The 17272-nt window shown below is 43.9% G+C and overlaps 1 protein-coding gene across 3 annotated transcripts in view; it reads left to right on the top strand.

The window, feature by feature from the left end:
• The first annotated feature begins 8640 nt into the window (after window positions 1-8640).
• ankrd27 (ankyrin repeat domain 27 (VPS9 domain)) overlaps window positions 8641-17272 on the top strand; it is a 49183-nt gene continuing 40551 nt past the window's right edge. The window contains exons 1-3 of one of the 3 annotated variants that reach the window (XM_075469232.1): window positions 8641-8743; window positions 8827-8961; window positions 15692-15814. In XM_075469232.1, coding sequence (XP_075325347.1) covers window positions 15713-15814 — 102 coding nt within the window. In that variant the 5' untranslated portion in view covers window positions 8641-8743; window positions 8827-8961; window positions 15692-15712. Of the gene's footprint in view, window positions 8744-8826; window positions 8962-9694; window positions 9763-15691; window positions 15815-17272 lie in introns of those variants that run through there. The other 2 variants (XM_075469233.1, XM_075469231.1) reach the window with 2 other exon arrangements.

Genomic DNA, 17272 nt, shown 5'->3' with positions numbered 1-17272 from the left:
TTATAGAGAGTTTGGCCAACTATGGGTTCGAACTTTTGAGCTATCCCGCTATGCTGATTGGTTCTGGGCTGGTCACGTGTTTCGTGGACGCCATGTTTGCTACCAATATTCATAATTCATACAGCAATCCCCACAGTGAGCTATATCAGAACACTTCAAAGACATTATTAAATTATTATTAGTTCTTATGCCAATATAATGCCAAGCTGCAGTGCATATGGCTGTAGTGTAAGACCGGGTCAGGGGAAAAAATTGCACCGTTTCCCCCGTGACAAAAAACAGAGGAGATTATGGGAGATTAAGGTCAGAAAGAAGAACTGGAAAGCGACAGATTTCTCCGTGTTGTGTGAGGTAAATGTCTTTTTTTTTCTCTGACTTTTGTTAACAATTACTTAAAAATATAAAGTCATAATAGCATTAATATATACCATGCTCTCAAAAACTCCTGACACCGCGTAAGAAATTAATTAAGTTTGAAGTTAGTCGGTCAGCAGGGAGACAGCGGGCAGGGAGACGGTCAGCAGGGAGACAGCGGGCAGGGAGACGGTCAGCAGGGAGACAGCGGGCAGGGAGACGATCAGCAGGGAGACGGTCAGCAGGGAGACAGCGGGCAGGGAGACGGTCAGCAGGGAGACGATCAGCAGGGAGACAGCGGGCAGGGAGACGGTCAGCAGGGAGACGATCAGCAGGGAGACAGCGGGCAGGGAGACGATCAGCAGGGAGACAGCGGGCAGGGAGACGGTCAGCAGGGAGACGGTCTGTAGGGAGACAGCGGGCAGGGAGACAGCGGGCAGGGAGACGGTCTGCAGGGAGACAGCGGGCAGGGAGACGGTCTGCAGGGAGACGGTCTGCAGGGAGACAGCGGGCAGGGAGACGGTCTGCAGGGAGACAGCGGGCAGGGAGACGGTCAGCAGGGAGACAGCGGGCAGGGAGACGATCAGCAGGGAGACAGCGGGCAGGGAGACGGTCAGCAGGGAGACGGTCAGCAGGGAGACAGCGGGCAGGGAGACAGCGGGCAGGGAGACGGTCTGCAGGGAGACGGTCTGCAGGGAGACAGCGGGCAGGGAGACAGCGGGCAGGGAGACAGCGGGCAGGGAGACGGTCAGCAGGGAGACGGTAAGCTGGGAGATGGTCAGCTGGGAGACAGCGGGGAGGGAGACGGTCAGTAGGGAGACGGTCAGCTGGGAGACAGCGGGCAGGGAGACGGTCAGTAGGGAGACGGTCAGCTGGGAGACAGCGGGCAGGGAGACGGTCAGTAGGGAGACGGTCAGCTGGGAGACAGCGGGCAGGGAGACGGTCAGTAGGGAGACAGCGGGCAGGGAGACAGCGGGCAGGGAGACGGTCAGTAGGGAGACAGCGGGCAGGGAGACGGTCAGTAGGGAGACAGCGGGCAGGGAGACGGTCAGTAGGGAGACGGTCAGTAGGGAGACAGCGGGCAGGGAGACGGTCAGTAGGGAGACAGCGGGTAGGGAGACGGTCAGCTGGGAGACGGTCAGTAGGGAGACGGTCAGCTGGGAGACGGTCAGTAGGGAGACAGCGGGCAGGGAGACGGTCAGTAGGGAGACGGTCAGCTGGGAGACAGCGGGCAGGGAGACAGCGGGCAGGGAGACAGCGGGCAGGGAGACGGTCAGCAGGGAGACAGCGGGCAGTGAGACGGTCAGTAGGGAGACAGTTGGCAGGGAGACGGTCAGCAGGGAGACAGCGGGCAGTGAGACGGTCAGCAGGGAGACGGTCAGCTGGGAGACGGTCAGCTGGGAGACAGCGGGCAGGGAGACGGTCAGTAGGGAGACAGCGGGCAGGGAGACAGCGGGCAGGGAGACGGTCAGTAGGGAGACAGCGGGCAGGGAGACGGTCAGTAGGGAGACAGCGGGCAGGGAGACGGTCAGCGAGGACACTACAAACTGGGACAAACAACGACTAAACGTCTTGAAGAACCAGGTATCCTCACTCCAGCGGGCTCTTGTTAAAGAAAGGAAAGAAAAGTGGAAGGTTATCAGGCAGAGAAAACAACTTGAAGCAAATATTCCAGGAGTCTTCAACACAAATCAGCTTCACAAACTTAGCCAAGCAAGTACACGGGGGACAAAATGGTCTGCTGACACGATCAAAAAAGGTCTACAATTAAAGTTTGCATGTGGTGCTACTGGATACGATCTGCTTATTGCCCAAAATCAACCTCTGCCATCAGCTAGATCACTACGAAGAAGACTGGAAGTTGTTCCCATAGAGCCAGGCATCTTGCATGAAGTTTTTGCCTTTCTGCGGTTGAAAATTGAGGCAATGAGACAAGAAGAGAGGGAGTGTTGCCTCACCCTTGATGAGATGTTTATCCAACCTGGTGTCCAGTATGACTCAAGTTCAAGTTGTATGCGTGGAGATGTAACCTTACCAGACCACAGCGGCGAAGCTACACATGCACTTGTCTTCATGCTTGCCGGAGTGACTACACGATGGAAACAAACAGTTGGATATCACTTCACCAGCAATTCAGTGGATGTCACAAAACTAAAGCCTCTTGTACTTGAGATACTGAAGAAGGCCAAAGACATTGGGCTACATGTGACAGCAATAACATCAGACATGGGTGCTTCAAATCGTGCACTTTGGCTAAGTTTTGGCATTGTTTGCTCTAAATTCAGTAGGACTGTAAACAAAGTTCCCCATCCCATGGAAGAGGGCAGATTTCTGCATTTCATTGCTGATGTTCCCCACATCATCAAAAATATGAAAGCGGCACTTGTCAATGGAAATGACATCATTTTAGGGAAGGACGTTGTTGAGAAGTTTAATTTAACATCAAACACGGTCACTGTCAAGCATGTCAAAATGCTCCTGGATTTTCAGCAAGATAAAGACCTGAAGCTTGCCCCAAAACTGAAGGAACACACACTGACACCATCCCACTTTGGTAAAATGAAGGTGTCCAATGCCTTACACTTTTTCAGTCATTCAGTGAGTTCCGCACTGCGCTACTTAGTGCATTCAGAAGGATTTGACACAGATCTTCTTAAGACAGCGTGGTTCTTAGATTTTTTCAACAGATGGTTTGATCTCATGTCAAGTAGACACCCTGTCTTGGCACTGAGTCAGGTCAACCAGGATTCATACGAAGCTGCACTGTCACATCTGCGCTCAGCCATATGGGTGATGAAGAACATATCTATCGGGGCAAAAGGCCATTGGAAACCCGTGCAGTCAGGTGTCGTACTTTCCACATCATCAATTCTGGATATTCAGGCTGAGCTTCTCTCGCAGGGCTTTACATTCGTCCTGACATCTCGGTTCTCCCAGGACTGCCTGGAAAACCTCTTTGGCTGTATTAGGATGAGAAACCCAACACCTACCGCTCTTGAATTTAAGCAAGCACTCATATACGGCTCTGGGTCTGCACGGTCCACACCTTGAAATGGGCGCGCCAGGCGGCAGCAGGCAGTGATACGAAGGGAGAGAAAATAGAGCCAAGAGATTGTGAGGTCTGACTTTTTCTTGGACACTGATTTTGTGATGCAAATGTATTACTCTTTTGAACGCATATTGTTCTGAGAAGCAAAACGCTTTATTTTTTAAACCCCAGCCAACTAGCCGGACTACCTTCATCAGCACCAAAACGAGGCTGGAACTCTGCTCACAGGACGCAGCAGGGGGTAAGAAGATGTTCAGAAATGATGTTGCTGATATGGGATGTTACACAGCTTCATGTCAAAAGAGGCGAACTGTCCCTTTAAAGGTTGTTTTTTTAAATTTTTTAGATCAAACGAAAAGCTGCTCTGTCACTAGGTTGGTGAGGGTTGGTCCAAGAGTTTTGCACAGTTGTGTACCTCTACATCTTGTCCCATGCGTAGATACACATCCACACACTACTCCTTACAAAGCTGCATGCGCCTGGTATACGCAGTGTTCATAAGTTGGCATTATTGCGTGCATGGAAGTTCCCCATAACTACACACAGAACATGACCTCTAATCATTTAAACTAGCAGACATGATATTGCAGTGTGGGAGAAGGATGTCATGACATACTCATGACTTCTGGCCTAGTTACATCCTGTGCCTTGTTGACTGGTTCATATGAATATTGTTGATAGTTAGAATGAGCGTGTTTATGATAAACTGCGAAAGCTAGGCGCCTCCAGAGAGGGCCACGTACACTTGTTATGATAAAACGGTATAAAAGGGTGTCACAAAATGAGCTCGTCGGACATTTTGTACATTCTGTATGCACATTTGCTGTGACGGTTTGTTCAATAAACTCCCCAATGGACGGCTGACCAACGCGGGATTCGACTCTAATTTCTCCACAACAGCAGTTAATAACATTTAAAGCTTATTGTATTGTTTTCTCCTGGCCTTGCTTGATACCAGGAGTGTCATTTCACTCCACTCTGACTGATTTCTGGGAAGGAGGATTAGCTTTTCCATAACCATTCAGTAGAGACCAGTATTATGTTGTCTACGCAGATGTGTTGCAATGTTCATGTTATGCCAGATTTTTAGGAGTGGAGCGGCACAGTGAAACTAATAGAAGAATGTTCTTGCATTAGTCATTAAGTTGCCATGTCTTTGGGGTATCAGACAAAGCGAGCACTGCCCCATTAGAACATGCACGCAGCTCGATAACTTTAATCACGGTCCAATCCCATTTAATGGTGCTCTCTGACAGTACATCTGATTGGACCAAGTTTTTTTTTTTTTGTCTCTTTGTGTGTGTGTGTGTGTGTGTGTGTGTGTGTGTGTGTGTGTGTGCTCACGTCTGTGTTGATGTCACTGAATGGAGAGTTAAAGATTTTAGGTATTCAACCCATGCAGAGGGGCTTATTAAACCACACAGCTGTGAAATGTTCATGATATTATTTTCCACGCTTAGCTTCACTTCACCACAAAGCAGATCCTTGTCTACTTTGGCTTCTGTCTTTCTGTGGTGAAGTGCCAAAGCAGAGCACATGTAGAACAATGGAAGTGAACACTTCCCACTCATCAGGTACCGTATGCATTTGACGAATGGGACACACATGATTTATGCAGTTTGCAAACAATAATCAAACTGTGATTTATTAAGAACAGTCGACAGTATATTGGGTATTTGGAATGTCCAGGGTGTACCCTGCCTCTCACCCAATGACAGCTGCGATAGGCGCCAGCCCCCCGCGAGCCAACAGTTGGATAAAGCGGGTATAGAAGATGGAATGTAAAAAGTCTAAAGGGTGCAATGCTTTTGTATTCGGCTAACATTAGAACTGTAAAGTGTTATCCTTTATTACAACTTAGAGTAAATATGCTTTGCTTTGCTTGTTCTGTAATCCGTTGGTTAATGTTACTGTAAATCCAATAAAAGAAAGTTAATCCAAGTCTTCTGTTTATTGGGAGTCACATCAATTTAGGCAGCAGTATGGATTATTTCACATTAGCAGTGTTTGATACGACTCTTTCACAAGTCCATTACAAAAAGTCCCAAAATTCCCATAGACCATTCCCACTGTGATGGCAGTACTTGCAGTTCAACCAGCTGATGGTTTCACTGGATAAATTCAGGGGGAACCAGTGAGCCTGTTGGACTACAAGCTTATATGCAAAGGCCTGGATTTCCATTTTCTGATTCTAAATTCTTAGAAATTTGAAGCTGTTGTCTTTGAATCCAAACACACTATATAACCACGTAGTTCATCTATACCATCTGGGTTCCACCACTGCCATGGGGGAACCTTGGAGTTATTTTTGGCTCGGATCTGACCATTCCAACAGTGCATTGTGCTTGCAAAGTGTAGGTTTACATGTTAGTTTGACAAGTAACATTTAACAAACACAAGTCCAAATAAATGCTTCATTGAATTGAGAAAATAAGAACAAATTTAAAACCCTCAAAGAAAAAATGAAAAAGCTTTGAGAGAAGACAAAAAAGTTTAAAGCACATACAGTCTGGAAGACAAGCAGCTTTTAACTGGTGACAGTTTGGGGTGTCAGACTTAGGCTGGGTCATGACTCAGCGCTTTGTGCCAAACTGTCAGAGAATCATCAACGAGACTAACTGAAAAAAAGTTTCTCAATGCAAGATGGCAAAGAGCTTTGACCTTCCAACATCTACAGAGCTTTATAGGGAGAAAGGTTTCAGAGTCTGGGGAAATCATAGTGCATAAAGTTCAAGGATAAATCACCATTTGATGTGCACGACCTTGGAGCCCTCAGGCAGCACTGCATGAGAAACCCATTTTATGTTTATGTGTCTGCATTTAGCAGATGCTTTTATCCAAAGCGACTAACAAATGAGGATGTAACATCAAAGCTAACAATAAGCTACGTAGAAGGAAACCACGAGTCAGACTCTGTCAGGGGTGACAGAGTAGAGATGGAGTGCAGACAGAGGGAGGTACAGAAAGACAAAGTGCAACACAGTGTCGCTGCATCCAAAATGTATCCTGAATCTGTATTATGCAAGGGGGGAGCCGTACAGAAAAGCGGTCAGGTTTTCAGTGAACACGTGTTCTATGGTCCACGTTGCAGCTGTTTTTGGGAAAAACAGACGTCAGGAGCTGTATAGGACAGATGAGAAGCAGCCCAGATCTGAGCGTGATGAGGAAGAAAATAGGACAAGGGGAGAGTTCGTAGGAAGCAAGAATGAACACTGATTACTCTTAAATCCTTTTAAAAGTGTCATTAAAAGGAAAGCTGGTGTTATTCCATGGTTCCCTTCGTCTCCACTTTTTGAGTGCGTTGCTGTATCCAGTTGTAAATGAGTCCTCTGTCCTCCACACAGTGCAGCTGGTCGGTGCACACCCTGAACATAATTTCCTTTGGACTTGTCGGTGTTAAAGGTTTAAACACATATAATAACTTACAGATTCAAGTTTTTATTACATTTTAGAACATTGCTGGAAATATGGTTTGTAGAAGTGGAGGCAGTTATTAGGCTCCCAGTTTGGGATCTGGAAGCAGATGCCCTCTCTAGCTTCCAGATTAAGCTCTTCTTCCTCCTCAGGCTCCGGCCAGCTGTGGCAGACTGAAGCCCTGTCTGAGTTTCAGTGGCAGGCCACAATGGAGATCCAGTCAAATTGAAGATTTGATGCAATCTGTTGCTTTGCTTTGCTTGACAACTTTTTACGAAGTAGCCTTTGATAAATACCTTTATAATGAATGGCTCTGAACTGGATTATCATTGGATTTGACTGGATTTAATTTACCTTTAACAGACTGTCTCTGTAAAGTGTCCTGAGATGAATTTACACTACTTTAGAAAAAAAGCTAAATACTGGATAGCTGTTGAGATGATGTTATGGTCATGATTTAAGACCATTTGTTTGGGGAGTGACCAGAAGCATATATCCAAAAGCACATAAGGATGCTTGAAAAGAAGAGGGTGGATGTTTTTTTTTTTCCAGACTTGAATGTCTTGAAACCTTCCACTGCAAAAAGGAGCTTGATGTATAGCAACAACAAAGCTCTTAAACTACCAGGAGACGGGTGAATACAAATTTCTAGCCTAATAATTGGGAGGGATGCGATTGGTTTGTTTTTAATAATAAAGTCCAATTCAAGCCAATTGGAATTCAATTAATTGTAATCATAATTATTCATAAAATGTATGTTATTCATCTCATAACACTAATTTTGAAAAATGGATACTGACAATGAACCTCTTTATCTTTTATGTGTGGAGCATAACAGCGTAACAGCTGTTTTTCTCAGCTCCAGCTAACAGTGAAGAAGTGGCTAAAATGAACCTTTATTGCTCGTACATTAAGTGTGATTATTACAAAACGTGATAGAAAATCATGGTCTCTGATAATTGCTATTTAGATTTCCAATATCTCAGCCAGCAGTCGCAGTTCTGTTAGGCCCACATGGAAAAGCTCAGATCTTAAATTTCCCATGATGCCACATTTTTGTTTTAACCTCCTGAACTGACACTCAGATTGTAATGATTTCAGCTGTGGACTCTCACATGAGCATTTTCTGGGTTTTGACAACTCAAATTCAAATTAGTTAAAGGAAAAAAAAAAAAAAAAACATTTAAATTTGTTAGAGAAATGTGTTTCCCAATAAATTTACAAATTAATAAAAACAACATCCATCAGTTGATGTTCTATACCTGCTTCACTCTGTTCCGGGTTATGGGGGGCTGCAGCCCATGCCAGGTACCATCGGCGTTGCACCCGTGGGGGATGGGGGTGTTTCGACACCCCCACTTTTACAGCAAGATGATTTCACCTTTTTGAATTTTCAATGACCAAATAAAGTTTTAACAAATCATTAAATGTGTTTTAAAGACCCTGTACCCTCTTTAGAATAATTATATCCAGATTTGAGCAGTGTAACTATTGTAGTTTCCATACAGGACCTAGTTTAGGGCAATCAAAATGCAAAAAAATGCAGTGAAATGGCCCTTTATGCCCGTCCAAATTGGCATCGCGAATCGGATGCCAACTTCAGCGTCGTGTCTATGGGCTTGATGTGGCCCTCATGTGCCACCCCTGGAACACCCCCACATTTAAAATCCCTGCTCCACCCCTGCCAGGTACATCCTGGACAGGTCACCCCTCGATCATAGGGCGTAACAACTATTTGGTCTTTGTGTTGCATAGCCCCCCATGTGTTGCACTACCCTGTTCTGGCCGATAGAGGGCAGCTTGTACCAGAGTGTATCAGAGCCGGAGTGTGTGAGAGATCCACACTGATATCTGAAGTGAACCAAACAAAGCCTGGTGGATCAAACTACTAAGCGTTACTACGTGTAGTGCTTTCTGTATATTCCGGTCAGTGAGTCTTGAATTAGACTGAACACACGTTCATTTCAAAAGCATAGTTCTCCCAGCTTATTTCATGCATTTCCTCTCAGATTTCTGGCAACCTGAAAAAGAGGATGAGGTCGTCAGCTGTTCGGTAGCCAAGTGATCGCAGCTCCTCGCGGGCTACTGGTTTTTGGCACTGCCATGTCAAAGCCTGAATGACTTGAGGGACTTTACCATAATAGGTAAATACACCCATCAAACAAACCATCGTTTAGTTTAGCTGAGCTCCATGTTTTAATGTCTAGTTGCTATGCTAATAGAAGCTAACACCGTACTCCATAGAGCTAATGCTAGCTTAGGTGTGTGTTTTTGCTGCTTGACGCGCGTTCATGTCACGCATTGTCGTCTTTAGCCAGCTGAGCTGAACATTTCAGCTCCCGGTGTCTGCCAGGCTGAGTCACGTTAGCATGTGTGCTAACGACAGAGCAAACGCTTGTTGAAGTTAAGCCCCATATCCGTCCTCCCACCTGCCACCAGCATGGCCAAACCCACTCTTATTAGCTAGCATGAACGTCAGTGGGAAAGCTACACCAACCTATATTAAAAAAAAAAATTCATCATGAAAAATATGCGTCGCGTTAAAAAACTTAACGGCACCGTTGGAATTGCAGGCTCGTTTTTCTCCACGTAGAAGTGAGCCGCTTCCTTTCTGTTTCTGATCATCTGGAGTGCTGTATTTAATCTTTGGGGACACGTGCTTGTACTTCTGTGTGTTCAGATGTTTGCCAGTGATTATTTCCATGTTAAATGCTCCCAGAAATGTCCTTAATCGATGTTTGCTTGACATTTCCTTGTTTTGAATGAAAGCCCACAGTGGTTCTCAGACTGGGTGCTTGTTTGTGTTCTCGCCCCACCACGTGACCGTGATGCGTGCGCGCCCCCGCTCAGCAGATCTTCGGATCCTTTTCTCTCTCTGTAGAGATGAGAAACAGAAACACACTGTTGCTACTGCAGTTTAGATGAGAGGAATGCTGTCAGAAAATGTGAGTTGAACAGTTAGTCAGTTGATACATGTCTGCTTTTTATACCGTGACAGCAGCACACAAAGCTCTTAAACTTTAATTTGATAGAAAGTGCATTTAGGTCTGATGCTGTTCCTTAATATATACAAAAAGCACTAAGTCATCGTTTATCAAAACAACATTTGATTGATTAGAACACTCTCAGATATAGTACATTGACACAGGTGGACTGATGGTTTGGTAGTGATTTTGTATATGTGTATGGTGCTCCTTGTGTTGTTTTTATTCTGACTTTTAATTTGGTTTTATTCATATTGCCAATACTATCATTGTGTACCTTGTTTGTTGTGTGCTCCTGTTGCAACACTAATTTCCCTTAATGGGACAAAAAGGAGGAATTGAATTGAATTGAATTGGCTTAGAATAAGTCGAATGTGTTTCAGATACAATGTCAGCAGCAGCCTATAGAACGGACTTTTGTGCAAATAGAAACAAGATTTGAAAAGTAAAATGGCTCATTCAGCACCAACAGCTGAATGCATGATTCCTGTGGTAATGAAGTACAACCCACGTTTTTTCATGCTAAAAATGTAAAGCATCTGTGGTGGCACCATGTCAGGCTCAACAGGTTTGGATGTGTGTGTATTCCTTCAGCTGATCATTGAGTTCTATTCCAAAGGGACTAATTTTAAGGTCAGATTCAGATTCATGGTGGATCAAATGTTAAATAGATTGAATGCTGAAAAAATGTCACTCAAACAACATCGTATTGTGGTTTAGTTTGGCGATTAAAATGCCAACATTAAATCAACATCTAGATTAAATGTGATCCACGGTTAAGATGATGGTTACACAACAATTTTCTGTCTTTTTTTGACAATCCACTGTTTAATCCCTTAATCACTCTCCATTTTGTTATGTTCGACGCCAACTTTCAATTCTTCTGCCTTATGACGTTTAAATGTTGTTTCAGTCGGATTTAGCAGTTTGTGATATCCTCAGGAGGATAATCAGTGGAAGGAGGGAGCGTTTTTTCAGATGATTTAATCCGAAACTCCTAACAGAAATTGCTCTGGAGCAGGTTATGAGTTCAGCCTATGTTACCATGGTGATATAGCCAAAGACAGCCACCTTCCTGACACTAAAAACTCTGATTAGACTCAACATAACTCACTAAGCCATTGTTCCTGCTTCGTAATGCACTTCTCAGGTAACAGCCAATGAGCATCAACACCAAATACGTTCTAGAATGCGCTGCTGAGGGTGGCAGCATGTTGGAGTAGCTCTGTACCTCACATTGAGATTTTTTTTTTTCTCTAAATTTCATTCCTGTTATTTCTTGGAAGAAATTGCATTTTTTGGACAACTGTTCCTTCCTGCCTTGGATGCTGTGCAGCTGGATTAATTTTTCCCAATACTTTTGTATATTTTACTCTTTTGTCATGATGCATCACCATAGCAACAAGGTGGTTTACAACAGGGAGCAGCTGAATAACATTGGAAAAGCAGAAATAATTCGACAACTGAAGCCAGAAATCCCACTGGAATTGAAAAGGAGGCGTCGTGGATGCAGAGCAGGAGCAAAGAGGAGAGAAAGAAAGAAGAAGTTCAAACCATCTCTGCCATCCTGTATCATGGGAAATGTAAGATCGTTAGCTAACAAGTTGGATGAACTTTTAGCCTTGACAAGGACTCAGCAAGAATATCGGGAATGTAGCATTATGTGTTTTACTGAGACATGGCTGCAGGATCATATCCCCGACTCCAGCGTCTCTCTGCCGGGCTTCCTGACTGTACGAGCAGATCGAGATATAAAGAGTAGCAGGAAAAGGAAAGGGGGTGGATTGGCAGTGCTTGTCAACAACAGATGGTGTCACACAGGACATGTTACTGTGAAGAGTCGTCTCTGCAGTCCTGACATTGAACTATTGGCAGTAAGTTTTCGTCCATATTATTTGCCAAGAGAGTTCACCAGTGTTGTTTTGGTGGCTGTTTACATTCCACCATCAGCTGTTGCCGACACTGCATGTGATGTCATCAGTTCCGTTGTTGCTAAGATACAGACGCAACACCCCAATTCTTTTGTGGCAATATCTGGTGATTTTAATCATGCCTCACTCTCTGCTACACTGCCAACTTTTCAGCAGTTTGTCAGCTGCTCTACCAGAGAAAACAAGACATTGGATTTGTTTTACACAAATGTCAAGGATTCATACATTTCCAAATCAAGACCTCCCCTGGGAAAATCAGATCACAACCTTGTTTTTCTCTGTTCAGCATATAAACCCCTTGTCCAGAGACTACCTGTCACAAAAAGGACTGTTAGAAAGTGGTCAGAGGAAGCTGAAGAAGCCTTACAGGGTTGTTTTGATGCAACCGATTGGGTTTCTCTTTGTAAGCCACATGGAGAGGACATTAATGCCATGACTGAGTGTGTGACTGACTATATAAACTTCTGTGTGGACAACACCATCCCCACCAGAACAGTGAGATGCTTCCCTAATAACAAACCCTGGATCACCAGTGAGCTAAAGGAACTATTGAACAGGAAAAAAAGAGCCTTTAGGGAGCGAGACAGGGAGTTACTGAGGAGTATACAGAAGCAGCTCAAAGTCAAGATCAGAGAGAGCAAGGAGGTGTATAGAAAGAAGCTTGAGAGTAAACTGCAGAGGAATGATATCAGAGATGTGTGGTCAGGAATGAAGAAGATCACAGGCCTCAAGCAGAGGGAGGATCGGATGGATGGAAGTCTGGACAGAGCAAATGAGCTGAACACATTCTTCAACAGGTTCAGTTCAGGAACAAGCTCACCATCCTCCCCTCCTGTTCCCAGCCAAAGAGACATCCCACCCTCCTCTGACCCACAGCTTTCCTGTAACATCTCCATCTCCACCTCAGTCATGGATTCTTCTGCTTCCACTAGTTTGTCTTCAACCCAATCAGGAGATGCTGCTGTCCCCTTTGCCTCCCCCTCCCACTTTTCTGTTTCTAGAAGTCAGGTGAAGAGGCAGTTGGAGAGACTGAACCGGAACAAGGCTGCAGGTCCAGATGGTGTCAGCCCCAGAGTCCTGAAGGCCTGTGCAGAGCAGCTCTGTGGGATTCTGCAACACCTTTTCAACCTTAGCTTGACCCAAGAGAAGGTACCACTGTTGTGGAAGACATCCTGTCTGGTTCCGGTACCAAAGAAAACTCATCCTTCAGTCATCAATGACTACAGACCTGTTGCCCTGACATCCCACATCATGAAGGTCCTGGAGAGGCTCCTGTTGACCCACCTGTGTAAGCAAACCAGCACATATCAGGACCCCCTGCAGTTTGCTTATCGCCATGGAGTTGGAGTTGAAGACGCTATCATACACCTGCTTCAACAAACCCACTGTCATCTGGATAAAGCAGGCAGCACTGTGAGGATCATGTTCTTTGATTTCTCCAGTGCATTTAACACAATCCAGCCTGATCTGCTTCGTCTGAAACTCCAGAAGACTCAGGTGGAGGCCTCAACAATCACCTGGATTAATGACTACCTGACAAACAGACCACAGTTTGTCAGACTGAAGAATTGTGTGTCTAACCAGGTGATCAGCAGCACAGGAGCACCACAGGGGACTGTACTCTCACCATTCCTTTTCACTCTGTACACTTCAGACTTCCAGTACAAGTCAGACTCCTGTCATCTACAGAAATATTCAGATGACTCTGCAGTTGTCGGGTGTATCAGAGATGGACAAGAAGCTGAGTACAGAGAGCTGGTGGACCGCTTTGTGGCATGGTGTGGGAACAATCATCTCATCTTGAATGTTAACAAAACAAAGGAGATGATTGTAGATTTCAGGAGAAACAGGGTCAGATCAAACCCTGTTTCCATCATGGGAGAAGAAGTGGAGGTGGTTGAGGAATATAAATACCTTGGTGTTCATGTGGACAACAGACTGGACTGGAGACACAACAGTGAAGCCATCTACAAGAAAGGACAGAGCAGACTGTACTTCTTGAGGAAGCTAAGGTCCTTCAAGGTTTGCAACAAGATGTTGCAGATCTTCTACAAGTCTGTTGTTGAGAGCGTCATTTCCTCTTGCGTCATCTGTTGGGGCAGCAGCATCAGAACCAGGGACCTAAAAAGACTCAACAACCTGATAAGGAAGGCTGGTTCTGTTCTGGGGACGACTGTGGAACCTCTGGAGACAATAATGAAAAGAAGGATTTTGCATAAAATCAAGAGAATTATGGACAACCCTGAACATCCTCTCCATGAGACTGTTATCAGAAAACAGAGTCTCTTCAGTCAAAGGCTTCTTCAGTTTGGATGCAAAACGGACCGCTACAGGAAATCTTTCCTGTCCACAGCCATCAGCATCTATAATAACTCCTTGATTTAATTGAGCTACATCAACATTTAATTTCCCTCTGGGATAAATAAAGTATTTTTGAATTTTGAATTGAATTGAATTTGAATTGAATTGAATTTGAAATCAGTAGGAGAGGTGGAGTAGAACTTCCTGCACAGTACAGTATCAACAGTTGAACACATTCTTATGGGGAATGTAAGATGGATACATACAAAAAAAGGTTTCCACTAGAGTTGTACATTTTCTCAGTTTGAATAGTTTCATAATGTAGCTGCTTTATTTTCAGCCATCATGTGATAAGAGCACGTTATCAGGGTTGATTAACATTAATCTCGGCATTTGCTGCTGTTCTTCTGAAATAATTCGGGCAAAACAGGATGACTGTCAGGGGAAGTGTGTAATGTAATGCTCTGTGTCGTGCCCGAGGGGATGGACATTCCTCTGAACCACCGAATGCTGTTTGCTTCAAGTCCGTGAGGTCACGAGGACTACAATGGTCATGTGACTCATTCCTCAGTTTCATCTTTGCTGAGCGGCAGACATGGGGCAGCTTGGGTGGGGATACTGTGTCTGCTCTGCTGAGTTGGTTCCCGATTAGTGTGCTCAAGGGCTGAGGAAGATGAAGCTGATCTTTGAGCACAGTGATGAGGTGAGTAGAGCAGGTTTCAAGGTGTGGATGGTCAGGCTGATTCATGTCTGAGGATCTTTAATGACAGCTTAGACATCAGATCTTCTCACTGATGCTTTAAAAAGCCCCGTTTTGTTTTTCTGCCTTCGTATGACACTTTTCATGCTGAGACCATCCAAGTGTGTTTTCTTTCTGCAGGATTTCTTCAGTATTTATTGATTTGAGCCAGAGGGAATTATATAAATAACTTTTTGTAGCACAAAATGAAAAATAAATTCCATATTTCCAATTTTTTTAGATGGAATTTTCCCAGATATTTTTTCTGTTTGCTTTCAGGCTGAAGCTGACATTTAAATCAGTGATTTAACAGTGTTAGACTGCATATAGACATGAAAGATGGGCTCAGCTCCATGGCTGTGCCTCATATTGTTCTTTGAATTTCATTCATATTCTTTATAGTAAGAGTAAAATCATGTTTGATTTGTATTTACTTCTTGTCAGCTCGTTCATTCTGTAGGAAACACTTTTCCTCTGAAATCACCCAATCTTGGCTATGAGCTACCAAATATCAAATGTCCAATTAATACGTTATTAGTCCGGAACTTACTCATAAAGAAGTGTGAAATTACTCACTTCCAAGGCCTCTTGGCATTACTAAGGTCTCTGAAGTTTGTTCTTTGTTCAGAAGAGTTTGTCTTTATAGAAGCCCACCCCTGTCTGCTGTTCCACTTCTTTCTTGCTCAACATGCAGCACAGCAGATGATCCACTTCATGTTTCGGCCTGGGTACAGGTGGATCACACTCTGCTGTCACTGTTTCATTGCACAGCAATTTTCCCAATTGATTTCTTTTCACTGTCTCTCAAAGCTCACCTTGAAAAAAACACTTTTTAAAAATTTCTTCTCCCTCTAAACGATATCTTGTGAAGCTTGATTCAGTGATTCTGATCATGCTGCATCACTCATTTGCTCCCCAGATTCCAGACCTGCAGCTCCCCATGGCTGTATATGATGAGAACATCTTGAAGAATCCTTTCTACGTGGCGTTGGAGAAACAGAGACCGGACCTCTGCATCCGAGTGGCAGAGCTCCGCGGCGTTGTGAGTCATGCATGTTGTCCTTTTTTACTGCTAGACTTCCCAAATGAACAACCAGGCAGTATTCACGATGAAGCCACGATAGCTGAAAGCAGAGTGAAACATGGCAGAAGAAGAGCGGTACGATGTGTGGCTCATGCTGGGCAGCTCCTTCCTGTGTGTGCGCTGTCAAAGAAAGAGGAATCAAGAACACATCCTATTCTTTGATTTCTTGGTGGCAACTCTACTACGTGATGGAAAGATGGTTAGATCACAGAAAAAAACAAAAGGGAAGTGTTGCTGCTTATGTCCAACACAGCTGCAACACCAGCAAACACGATCAACAGTGTGAGAACATTTTGTATCGTGTATGTTTCTCAGAATGAGAGAAGGAGGTCGCCACAGCTTCAGAGTAACACAGCATAAATGTAGCAGAGACAACTTCGGGCTCACGGAACACCAAACAGAATCTGACCATGTGCACCAAGTTGGCAAACTGAGAGCAGTTTGCTCTATCATTCTTTTTATTTTGGTTTAGGAAATGGAAATTGGAAAGTAACAAAAACCCTGATGGCCCAGCTTTCCACCAGCACTGAAATGTAGCATTTCTGGATCTAGGAAGTACGAATGGAGTTTCAAAAGTGCACATGCACAGTGGAAGTTGATCCATGTGCATCAGGACCTGCCTGCACATGCATTTAACAGTATGTATGCACAGGAAACCTTTTTCATGTGAATCTGTGAGGTTGAGGGTAAAAATCAGTGTAAGGTTCATGCTAATGTGCAGTTTGTAATGTGTGCTCGTGTAAAATCATTTTACACGTTCAAATGATGTGTTTGTGGATTTCAGCACACATTTACAAAAACCCAGTTATTCACAAACTGTTGTACACATTGTAACGAAACTAACTTTACGCCAAACTTTCTCCTCTGTAGACATAATCAAGATGAACTTTAGTGCCCTCTTTGCTGTAGCATTGTGCAGTCTGTCTCCAAAGTGCTGAGATGAGTTCATTGTTTAATTTTGTGCAACATCTGTAAATATTACCTTTATTTTCAAACATTTAATTGGTGCTATTCCACTTTTTTTAAATCCCATTGTTTATTTCTGTGTTATTTTCCCTTTACATTTTATTTCTCTATTTCGTCACCCAAATCACTTCTTTCGTCATTTAGTTTTCATTGTACAATTAATTTTCTTTTAGTTTGATAATTGTCATTTTTCTTTATTTATAAATGTATTTATTTCATGGAAATAAATGTGCTGTGTAAAACAAATGGGGGTAGAAAATGCATAAAGAATCAGGATCAAAAATGACCAAAAGAATCTGAAATAAAACTATCATAAGACAATCAGAACTTAAGCACACTGAAATAGCAAACAAAGAAACTGCTAAATAAAAGATCCACAAGGCTCAATCATCTCCACTGTGTCAGCTGAAACATAGATTCAGTGATGGCTTCATCCTGACATGCACCATG

The sequence above is a fragment of the Odontesthes bonariensis genome, chromosome 7, assembly GCF_027942865.1.
Source record: "Odontesthes bonariensis isolate fOdoBon6 chromosome 7, fOdoBon6.hap1, whole genome shotgun sequence".
NCBI classification, from domain to species: domain Eukaryota; kingdom Metazoa; phylum Chordata; class Actinopteri; order Atheriniformes; family Atherinopsidae; genus Odontesthes; species Odontesthes bonariensis.
Note: the sequence above shows the minus strand (reverse complement) of the source record. Positions and strands in the feature narration are given on the sequence as shown.